The 12,378-nt window shown below is 39.9% G+C and overlaps 1 protein-coding gene across 1 annotated transcript in view; it reads left to right on the top strand.

Moving 5' to 3' along the window:
• Positions 1 to 12,378, top strand: part of LOC115432208 (calpain-2 catalytic subunit-like) — a 39,655-nt gene that overhangs the window by 22,738 nt on the left and 4,539 nt on the right. Inside the window, exons 13-18 of the mRNA XM_030153120.1 lie at positions 1,229 to 1,265; positions 2,534 to 2,599; positions 6,179 to 6,236; positions 6,312 to 6,376; positions 7,206 to 7,274; positions 9,524 to 9,602. Of these exons, the coding sequence (XP_030008980.1) occupies positions 1,229 to 1,265; positions 2,534 to 2,599; positions 6,179 to 6,236; positions 6,312 to 6,376; positions 7,206 to 7,274; positions 9,524 to 9,602 (374 nt within the window). The remainder of the gene's footprint in view (positions 1 to 1,228; positions 1,266 to 2,533; positions 2,600 to 6,178; positions 6,237 to 6,311; positions 6,377 to 7,205; positions 7,275 to 9,523; positions 9,603 to 12,378) is intronic.

Here is a 12,378-nt window from a genome sequence, read left to right on the forward strand (position 1 = left end):
CTGGACCAGATGAGACCTGGACATGATAAGGCTTGGACCGGATTAGACCGAGACCTAGTAAGACCTACGACCCGCTAAGACCTGGACTCGGTAAGACCCGGACCCCGTAAAACCTGGACCTGATAAGATCTGGACGCAGTAAGACCTGGACCTGATAAGAGTTGGACCTGATAAGACCGAGACCCAGTAAGACCTGGACCTGTTCAGGCCTGGACCTGTTAAGACCTGGACCTGATAAAATCTGGACCTGATAAGACCTGGACCTGATGAGACCTAGACCAGATAAGACCTGGACCTGATAGGATCTGGACCTGATAGGAGTTAGACCTGGTAAGACCAAGACCCAGTAAGACCTGGACCTAATAAGACCTGGACCTATTAAGATCAAGACCCAGTAAGACCTGGATCTAATAAAACGTAGACCTGATAAGACCTCAACCTGATAAGACCTGAATCCAATAAGACCTGGACCTGAGAAGACCTGGACCTGAGAAGACTTGGATGCAATAAGATGGGGACCTGAGAAGACCTGAATCCAATAAGACCTGGACCTGATAAGACCAAGACCCAGTAAGACCAGGACCTGATAAGACCTTGATCCAATAAGACCAAGACCCAGTAAGAGCTGGACCCAGTAAGACCTGGACCCTATAAAACAGAGACCTGATAAGACCTGAACCTGGTAAGATTTGGACCTGATGAAACCTGTGACTCAGGAAGACCTGGACCCAGTAGGACCTGGACCTGATGAGACCTGTGAACCAGTAAGACCTGGACCTGTTAAGACCAAGACCCAGTAATACCTGGACCTGGTAAGACATGTACCTGATAAGGCTTGGATCTGATAAGACCAAGACCCAGTAAGACCTGGACCTGGTAAGACATGTACCTGATAAGACTGAGACCCAGTAAGACCTGGACCTGTTAAGACCAAGACCCAGTAAGACCTGGATCCAATAAGACCTGGACCTGATAAGAGATGGATCCATTAAGACAGAGACCCAGTAAGAGCTGGACACACTAAGACTTGGACCCCATAAAACAGAGACCTGATAAGACCTGATCCCAGTAAGACCTGGACCTGATGAGACCTGTGACTCAGTAAGACCTGGACCTGATAAGACCTGGACCCAGTAGGCCCTGAAGACCTGGTGAGACCTGTGACTCAGTAAGACCTGGATGTGGTCCTGTTCTGGATCTGATGGTTTGTGTTTGTGTTTTTGTTCAGACCCTGTGATGACCCAGTCAGTGCTGAACTAGAGGATGTGAGTAAACATACGAACATGTCAAACACATTTAACATCTATGTTCTGAGTCATAAACACATGTAAATATTGGCCAAACATGAGGAGGAGGTAGATGACCCACCTATAGTCCTCAGGTCTCTGATCATGTGACCTGTTTACTGCAACACACCTGTTCAGGTATTTGACAAACAGCAGCTTCAGTGTCAGAACAAAACAGTTGAAAAGAGATTCACCTACAGCTGTTCAGGCTCAGAGACCAAGCACGATGCCACAACAACGGGAAGAATCAGACACAACATACCACACGCAACAAACAACATGCCAGATGCAACTTAAAGTCACAATAACTTACACGCTGAAAACACAGGTTCTGAACACTGATCTAGTTTTATCAGTGTCTGGTTTAATTCATGTCTCATCCCTGTCTCATTTCTGTCCTATTCGTGTCTCATCCATGTCTTACTTGTCTCATCCATATCTTAGTCATGTCTAATCTGCGTCTTATTCATGTCTCATCCGTGTCTTATTCACATCTCATCCATGTCTTATCCGTGTCTTATGCGTGTCTCATCCGTGCCTTATTTGTGTCTCATCCATGTCCTATTCGTGTCTTATTCATCTCATCCATGTCTTATTCGTGTCACATCCATGTCTTATTCATGTCTCATCCATCTCTTATTCGTGTCTTATTCGTGTCTTATTCGTGTCTCATCCGTGTCTTATTTGTCTCATCCGTGTCTTATTTGTATCTTGTTCGTTTCTTATTCCTCTCATCCGTGTCTTATTCATGTCTCATCCATGTTTTATTCATGTCTCATCCATCTCTTATTTGTGTCTCATCCGTGTCTTATTCGTCTCATCCATGTCTTATTCGTGTCTTATTTGTAACTTATTTGTGTCTCATCCGTATCTTATTCATGTCTTATTCATGTCTCCTTCGTGTCTTATTCATGTCTTATTTGTTTCTTATTCATGTCTCATTCGTGTCTCATCCATGTCTTGTTCATGTCTCATCTGTGTCTTATTCGTGTCTCATCTGTGTCTTATTCATGTCTCATCTGTGTCTTATTTGTCTCATCCATGTCTTATTCGTGTATCATCCGTGTCTTATTCATGTCTCATCTGTGTCTTATTTGTGTCTCATCCATGTCTTATTCGTCTCATCCGTGTCTTATTCATGTCTTATACGTTTCTTATTTGTGTCTCATCTGTGTCTTATAATGATGCTGAGCCTCCAGGTGCATGTCACCTGTCCACATGGTTGTTTACTGTTTGTTGTTTTCAAGGAAATGGTGTCAGATGAGGACGTGGACGCAGGATTCAGAGGTCTGTTCGCCAAACTGGCCGGAGACGTAAGTTTGTCTTTTTTCTGAAAAAATACAGACTGTTGTGTTTATTTGACATGTCCTGGGACCTGTTTCGTGAAACTAGGATAAGGGATTAAGCCGGGATATGTTGGCTATCCTGGCTCAACTTATCCATGATCCGGTTTCACAAAAGCAGGATAGGGGAAAGTAGGATATGTTTTGATATAAGTTACCATGGAGCTAGCCTGCTCCAGACCAGGCTGAGTTCCAGGATTTATTTAATCTCATCCCTAATCTCAGTCAACAGTCACCACAAATGGAAACCAATAGTTATTCCACTGCCCATTAAACAATGGAATCACGTTCAACTAGACTCACTGTCAGTATGTAAACATTTGTGATTATTAATTTCAATCATTTTACATAAGTGATGATTTTAGATGATTTTGCAATCATTAGATCAGTTCAGTTCAATTGTGTTTATTCAGACATTTCAAACATAAGACATTTATGCAGATACAATGTTTAAAAACTAAAGAGTCTGTGAAGGAATAGGTTGAAGCCTAAGATCATTCTGCTGACCCCCCCATTCATATCACCAAACAAAATGAAATAAAATAGATGCCAATGCCTTTAGCTTAGTAACAATAGAAACAACAAAAAACTAAATAGTTCAATAGTTTGAGTGGAAAAATGAACAATCACATTCTTCATACAGTATATTTTCATGACATTTCTTTTAAACATAGTTTTAAACATAAATAGCGTTGTACAGTCTTTGAACTCAGGATTGAACTTGTTCCAAACATTTCCTCCAACACACAGACTAAATGTCTTCATATTTGTTGTAACATAGGGTTTGTTGAACACACGACTCCCTCTGAAATAGAAATACTTTCTCATATTTTAATCAAGCTCTGAATATGAACAGGCAACAGTTGTTTTTTTTTTGGAACATAAACTGGGTTGTTTTAAAGTGGACTAAGTCACACTGAACTTTAAAATTTTTAATTTGATCATGAACTAATGTGTGTGTTCCCCATAGGACACTGTATTGATCAGTGGTATTGGCCTTTTCTGAATAATGCTGATTGGATTTGTATTAATTCAGTCAGTATTCCCCCACACCTCCATGAATTATGACATAAAACAACTTCACTTCTTTTGTATAGTTATTCCAAGGAATTTGATCACATTTACCCTTTCAGTCTCTGTATTATTTATACTTAGATAACTGACAGTTTCCCATAGACTATATATGTCATATAAATATAAATACACAAAGAGTAACATGATGTTCCTTTATTGAATAAGGATCAATCAAAGCAAGTAAAACCGTCAGCTCCTTTAAAACTGAAGTCACACAGTGACTGTACAAGATAGAAAGAACAGAACCAAAGCATGTGACAGAACACAAGAATAAATACACATTCAAAGGCAGAATACAGCCCACATGTCTGCTCACTGAAAGAAATATACATGTCTGTACACTGAAAGAAATGCAGGACAAATCCATACAAAACAAATGAACAGACAAATGAATGGATGCAGTAGCCTCCCTGCAACACAGTACGCACAGTACACACAAAGTGTATACATAGTATAAATACAGTATACATACAGTATATACGCAGTATGTAGCACAAAGATCAAAACAGGCCAAATCAATTTAAATTGAATAACAAAAAAAAAACACAAATTCCTCAGCCCCTGCAGGACATATTTAACTTAAATCACGCATGTTAACTAAAATAATTGAACACATATTGGTCCCTGACCAGCTGACCACTGCGGTCATCAGGGAAGATGGCAGGATTGTCCCAGCTCATGTGTGATGCACTTTGGGGGTGGGGGGCACATTGTGGAGGACAGTACAGGCCACAGTGATGTAACATGACCTCAAAGGGCTGACCCTTAAGGGTGAAAGCGTGCCTTCAGGAGGTCAAAGGTCATTTGGATCTTGGTTCTTGTCCTGGCATGGGCATGACTGTAGGCCTGCTGTGGTTCCTGGGGGTCTGTGTATGGTGTCAGGAGAAAAGGCTGGTAGATAGACCCCCTGTCCCCCAGAAACCCACCAGACAATTCACCTGTCAACACAAAACCTCAGCATCACAACCTCATAAATACAGTGACATTCTGGACACAGATATGATGTAAAAAGTGGTTCTTAATAGAGGTTGTGTGGTTCACCTTGTGATAGGCGCTGACAGATTCCAGAGGTCCGATAAACTCAGGAGTCATGGACCGAGTCAGAACCAGAACCAGACCACTGAGACACAACACTGATGAGACAGTCAGCATGGACCATCTGAAATGATAAGATGAAGAATATTAAACCAAACAATGAACATCACAAGCAATGAACAGTGCTCATTAACCCATAAAGGCCCAGCACTACTTTAGTGTCAGTTCACAAATTAATTTACTGTATATCTAACCTTTCTTAAGTGATTTATCTCCATTTGTTATAATATTATCTTCTGTAGTTTGTATTTTATCAGTATAAATCAGATATTTTCCTATATTTAATTCACTGATTGTGTAGATGTTCATTAAAGCTCAGATTAAAGTTGATGGTTATTGTATCAGAAACAGATCAAACTGAATAAACAGTGTCTTTTTCAGTCCAATCTATTATTAACTGAACATAAACCCAGTGTGTCCATCCATTGTCATTGATCCAACTCCATGGGTTTTACTGGTGAATCAATGTTGGAGAAGATGACTGTGTTTCCACAGTAACTACGGAGCCTCTGAATGTCCAAATATGGTCATATCTGATGACCATGAAAAGATGAAGAACTGTATTTTACACCAATTATTGGCATAGATTAATAGGATTAGTGGATCAACAGATATTAAACAGTTTAGATCAGTAGATGGTTTTGGTTGGTAATGCATGTTTGGGTCTTTATGGGTTAATTGACAATATCATAAAGTCATGAATCATGATAAGATAAGATAATTTCATTTATCCCAAAGGTAAATTCACTGAAGTCAGTGAGCTCATCTATTTATCAGAGTTTTTCAGTCTGATGCAGTTACATTTACAGTTTCATTCACATCTACAGTCAGTTTAACTTACAATTTCACAACTACATTTTCAAAGGTGTTAATTAACTATTTGGGTTGTAATTGTGATGGTTTCAGTGGAGCAGTCAGTGTGTGTTTGTGCACTACTTACTCATTCAGGTGGTCTGCAGTCCTTTACCACTGTCTCTCGTTGTTTTTCTAACTGTGGCGGTGTTGTCTTTATTTTGATTAGGTCCTTTACTTCCTTGTTAGCCAAAATAAGGAGTTTTGTGTCCGACAGGGGAAAGTCCGCTGCTCTAGTTGCCATGGTGAATCGGTGAATCTGTGATCGATGTCGGGGTCTATTGAGGAAGCCAGGTGCACGCACTTATCCAGGATGAGTTACACCTGGCTTGATGAATCCGTGTCTGTTCATCCTGGCTTGGTCTTTGTGAAACCAATTAAGCCTGGACTCCCATGTTTTGGATTCGTTGAATGCAGCCTAGTCAGTCATCCTAGATGATGGAATCCTAGTTTCGTGAAACAGGCCCCAGGTGTGGAACCTTCAGGTGTTTTTGTTTGTTTATGTTGTTTATTGTTTATGTATTTCAGGATATGGAGATCTCTGCAGTGGAGCTGAGAACCATCCTCAATAAGATTGTTGGCAAACGTGAGTCCAATATCTGGTCTGTTCTGGTCTGTTCTAGTCTGGTCTGGTCTCAGTCATGGTTCCTGTTTTTTCCAGGTACGGACCTAAAGACTGACGGCTTCAGCCTGGACACCTGTCGGGTCATGGTGAACCTGATGGATGTATCCTTAAACCAGACCTTAACACAAACATCATACATGTAAACACAATGACACTGATCTCAGGTCAGGAACATAAATGGCCACTAGGATGACAACTGATGTGGTCTGAGTCCAACAGCACACAATGTCTGGACTACAACTCCGCTCTTTGATGGTTATGTGGGCGGGGCTACACCACCTGTCATTCATGAGAACGCTCCTCTCCTTTCCACTTACCCCTCGCTGTGCAGTCTCTGTCGGCCCGGAAAGTGTAGACGCCCTCAATAGAAGTGTTGTCATCAGTAATATCCTAGTTGTATCCATGTCTCTACGAAACACATCAAACTACACCCAGTACTCCCTCTGACTACGGACAAATGCTGTCACTGTCAGGTCATACATCTTGTTCATCAGTAACCTAATATTTCCAATTATAACAGATAGGAAACATGGCTGATACATCCTCCTCTGTCTCACCTCCTCCTCCTCTTCTGTCATGCAACTCTGCATCCTCGCTGTGTTTTTCTCCAGATTTCAGCCAGTATGTCCGTAGATCTCACCAAAATGCCAGCAACCTCAGGGCCATCAGCTGATCCCTGGACTACACAATATGTTAAGTGTGGAGTTGTTGCACCACAGTACCATCTCTCAATAAAAGAAACAATTAAAAAGGATAAAAACTCTCAACCCACATGTTTGAGAGGATAGATACTTAAAAACACTCTTTAAAGTAAAGGTACAAAAAACAGGCAAAGAAAGTAAGAAAAAAAGTTAAAAGTGTGGGAAAAGGCAGGAACGACTGAAACAGGCTGCATGGTTGATACGGTGGTGACCTTTAACCCTAACCCAGGACAGCGGGAATGGGAAGCTGGGTCTGGGAGAGTTCGCCACCCTGTGGAAGAAGGTGCAGAGATACCTGGTGAGACATGACCTCCGACCTCTCACACTGTTACATGACTTTTATACAGATGCTGACGTGTTGGATGAAGTTCTGTGTATAAACCAAAAGGAGATGAAACCGTATTCTTCTACTGTTTGTTGATGAGTAGAAGCAGTTTGTGTTACACATAACTCATTAGTCACGGAAATAAACAAAATTAAAGCTGCAAGCAGCATTGGGCGGGACCTCGCACCGGGCGTTCCGCCTCCCACGCGATCCGCCTCCCGTGACTGTCGACACCTCAGCTCCACTCACACCTCTCCATCCCGATACCAGCTCCTCTTGTGTCCGTCCTCCTTACATATCTACAGAACACCAGAGACCCTCTGCTGAAACCACCATCACCTTTAAATGAGACTTTTATTTTGGAAACCCTACTGTGTGTATGTGAGAGACAGAATCAGTTTGAAAAATGAATTGAAATTGTATAAATAATTGAACATAAAAGTGATGATTTATCATATTTAAGGCGATTATTTTGGAAAAACCCTATTGTGTGAGCATGTGTGTCTGTTAGAAAGAGTAATTTTTAATGAAGAAACATTGTACAAACAGTTGAGCATTTGGTCATAAAAATGAAAAGAAGTAATTTAATAGACATTATTTATTATTTTTAATAAGGCTTTTATTTAGAAAAGAAACATCCTGTGTGTACTTTTTCCTCTGTCTGCAAATTGTCACATAGCCACAAAGAAATGCAGTAAACCGCTGTTTATGAATATAAAGGGAGGAAGGGGGGAGTTGGCTCTACCCACGTATTGAACCCAGGTCTCCTGCATGGCAGGCCAATGCTTTAACCACAACACTATCCAGCCACACAGTTACAGACCCATTATCAGGCCTGATAACAGTAAGGAATATCTGTCAAAGTGAAGAAAAAAAGTACTCTTGAAAGAAATCGTGATTATTCCATAACCGCAGGTCGTATCTCAAAAATTCTTTCACTTTTGGATTCTGCAGACTTTAGGGAATTTTGAACTTTTGAGAAAAACATTGGAAATGAATAAGCAGTAAGACTGAAAAGAACGTAGACTAACTTTGAAAGGCAGATTGCCAACTTCCTGTTGGAGTTAGCTCATGGGTGTCAGTGTATGATTTATCGGACTCAATCAGACCAACATTTTGGCATTTGTTTCATGTGTCTGTGACATTCCTACTGGCCGCTAGGGCAGTTTTTGTGAGTTTTTAATACATAGGTGGCGCTACAGAGTCCATTTTGGCACCCAAGGGGTTAATTTTGATATTGTATGAAAGTGTTCACCAGCCATGACATACATAGCAACTTTGGTGAGTTTTGGAGCATGTTAAGGGGGTCAAATGGCCGTCTAAATTGGAAAAAGTATGAAAATTAAAAAAAATTATAATAAATCAATAACCGTACATCGTATCTCAAAAATTTTTGCATGTGAGAGTTGTGGTGAGTCCTGTGAATGGATAGATATGTCACATGTGGGGAAAAAGTCCAAAGTGAAAAATGAGTTCCAGACATCGCAACTTTCCGGGCTTCTAAAAAAAAAAACTAAGACAGTTATGGAAAAAGTGTGAGATCACTTTTTTGAGAAGGGTTCACTCTATCTTTTGGTGCTATTTAGAAGTCAATACGACAAACAATGTCATACGAGTTAGTTTTAAAAATTTTATTTTGAAAGGCATATTGCGAACTTCCTGTTGGAGTTAGGTCATAAGTGTCAGTGTATCATTTGTAGTGCTTCATCCAACAAACATTTTGTCATTGGTTCCATGTCTCTACGACATTCCTACTGGCCACTAGGGCCATTAAGGGTTTTTTTTTTCACATAGGTGGCACTAGAGAGCACATTTTGGCACTTATGGGGTTAATTTTTTCATTTTATCAAATTTTTCGCAAGGCCTGACATTCATGCCAAATTCGGTGAGTTTTTGAGCATGTTTAGGGGGTCAAAATCCAGTTGAAAGTCGCGACGGTATAATAATATAAAAACGAACAAAAAACAATAGGGCCTTGCTTCCAGGCAAGGCCTCTAACTGTGTGAGAGGGCCTTACCTTTCGGCTCGGTCCCTAATAATATAAAAACGAATGAAAACCAATAGGGCCTTGCTTCAAGGCAAGGTCTCTCACTCAGGGAGTGAGAGGGCCTCACCTTTCTGCTCAGTCCCTAACAAATGAAGTGACAAGGATTTGAGTTAAATGTTTCACAGTTGATGAACATGATGAAAGTTTGAGCTTAAATGTGTGTTTGTGTTTGCAGTCGATCTACAAGAAGAATGACACCGATAACTCTGGAACCATGAGCACGCCTGAGATGAGGGTCGCATTCAAAGACGCAGGTCAGAACCTCTATCTGGACCTGGGTCTGATCCAAGATCTGGCTCTGTTCTCAGATCTGGTTCAGATCCCAGACAATTTGTGTTTGATTGTGTCCTCTGTGTTTGATTGTGCCTTGTGGGTGTTTGCATTGTTATGATGATGGTAAGCTGATACCTCTGAGACTGAGGAAGTGTTGCCTTCACTGACCTCTGTTATTTCCTGTTTTTAACGCTGCTGCCAGAGATGCATCGGCTCAGTTCTATACTGATGTTGATGATGGTGGTAATGATGGTGATGAGTTTACCGTTGTTCTTGTCTATTAGATAACCTAGACCCATTCACTGAAGAAGAGACTAGTTAAACCTGGGTTTAAACCTGGTTTTATCAGTTGTCGCTGATGCAATTTTGATTAAATTACATGAATGTTCATATTTTATGTTGTCTTTTGCGTATGTCTTGTGTCGGTTTTTACTTTGTCATGTGATCGATTCCATGTCATGTGGTCATGTTAAAGTGTTTCTTTAAATGAACATTGTGCAGATAAAACAGGTCAGACTGGATTGAGTGTTTGATAAGAATAAACTAAACATGGATGGTCGTTGTTAAATTTATTGATCTGTAAAATAACTTAAACACGTGTGCCTGCTGTCTTTCCAACAGATCACTTTTCCTCAAATGGTGAATGATGACTCCTGTCTTCTTTTTAACCTTAGACTGAGTTTATTCCATTAGTGTTCACTATAAACATGACTTGCACATTATATATTTACTCTAATTAAACTAAAGGTTAATTAAAATACGTCCTTAAAATATTAAGTTAAATTAAATATTATACCAATGTATTTTGAAACATATATTTATGTAATTTAATGAACAAAAAGTAAATGGGAAAGAACCAGTGGCGATTTCTCATAGACTGCAAGGGAAGCCCGGCTTCCCCTAAAATTACGAAAATTAAATGGTTAAATATGTACGGTTGTGTTGACATTTTATTGACTACAAATGTTAGAACACGTTCATCTCAAAGATGAGTTCGTTCAGAATCAGCTTTATCACAAATCAACAGACGCGATGTTGTTCACTTCTCATACATTCCTGTTGCGCTGTTTTCTCATACGATCTCTGCTCAGTGCATTTGCCCATAGACGCCGGTCGTCTATGGGCTTCAATGGGACTGAGTGGAACAGTTTTTTTCATTGCCTCAAAACTGGACGGTAGTTGGATAAATGCCACGATGATGTCCCGCCCCCGGACGCCGGGTGTCTGTGGGGGTGAATGGAGCTGTGGGCGGAGCTCGGCCGGGCTGGACGCCAGAATCCCACGTGCTGATTGGAGGATCAGTCGAAAGGCTGAATCCCGTTTGATTGACAGCTATTTTCAGATCTACTCCTTCACTGACACAGTTCAGTTTAATACCGTCACACATTCTGCTGTGAAATCAAGAGAGAAACCACTACGAAATTACTCGTTCATTTCTTGGACTGTAAACAAAACACACTCATTGTACTTCCTTGTTTCAATTTAACATAATTTCAGCGTTTTCTTGTTTCAGTTACATAATTTAATCATTTCTTGTTCGAGTTTAATATCGTTTTGTAGATAGTTAAATCAATCAAACTGTCGGCAAGGTCGGAGTGAAAGGAGCATCTGTTGTTTAAAAAGGCTGAAGTCTTACACCCACAACACAATGGGCCAAGGCAATCTAAGCAGCCTCGCTCTGCTGGCCATTGAGAGGACACTGGTCAAGTCCCTGGAAAAGACGCCTACTTGGTACGATAAGGTCACTGACCATTTTCTTGAAAAGGAACGGAGGGCCGAATGTATGTTTAAATAGCTTGACAGTTTTTTTTTTTTTTTTTTTTTTTTTTTTTTTTTTTTTTTTATGTAAGCCGACAATGAGCTTCCCCTATCTGAAAGATGAGCAGCTGCCACTGGAAAGAACAGATTACAAAACAGATTTTTCTCCAATACAGTGAATAAAAAGTGAAAACTAAAAAAAACAAAGGTATGTTTTTACTTTAGTACAAACTCTTAAATTTGAACTACAAATGAAAAAATCCTCAAAAAAGATAAATATTCAGTATTTAACTGAATCCATCCAGTTGCTGGTCTCAGGATAAAGGACTGAAAACCAAACACCTGAGGAGTGACTAATGCTAACGTAGATAAATCTCAACACATCTGATTGTCTAAATATCATTTCATCATTTCTTCAAAGTTTTCCTTACAAATTTCCTTACAAATTAAAATTTGAAACAGGTTTTCAGATGTCTTCAGTGTATGTATAGCATGGTAGCATGTTTTCCTGTTAATGACTCACCATGTCTATTTTAATTTGGTTGCATGTTAGTCTATTTAAGTGTTTGTATGTTAAAGAACTGTCCTGTTGGCATGTTAATATGTAAGTATGCTAGTGTATTATCCTGTGTGCTAATATATTACCGTGTTAAATGGTTAATGTTTTACTTTACCCACTAGTGTTAGCTTTCAGCATGTTAACATGTAACCTGTTTGTATGTCAGCATGCTATCCTTTTTTCTGTTATCCTTTTAGCTTATCATGTTAATGTTACCTTTTCAGTCTCTTACATTTTTAGCATATTACCATGTTAAGCTATCAGTGTGTTATATTTTAGCCTAACTTCCTGTTAGAAGGTTAGCATACTCTCCTGTTAACATGATATCCTGCTTGTGTTTTACCCATTTACCCTGTTATTCCTGCTTTTATCCTTGTAGTGTGTCATATTGGTTGCCTGTTAGCCTTGCGTCTTCTCAGTGTGTTTTGCGTTACCATTTT

This window comes from Sphaeramia orbicularis, chromosome 1 (assembly GCF_902148855.1).
Source record: "Sphaeramia orbicularis chromosome 1, fSphaOr1.1, whole genome shotgun sequence".
Classification (NCBI taxonomy): Eukaryota; Metazoa; Chordata; class Actinopteri; order Kurtiformes; family Apogonidae; genus Sphaeramia; species Sphaeramia orbicularis.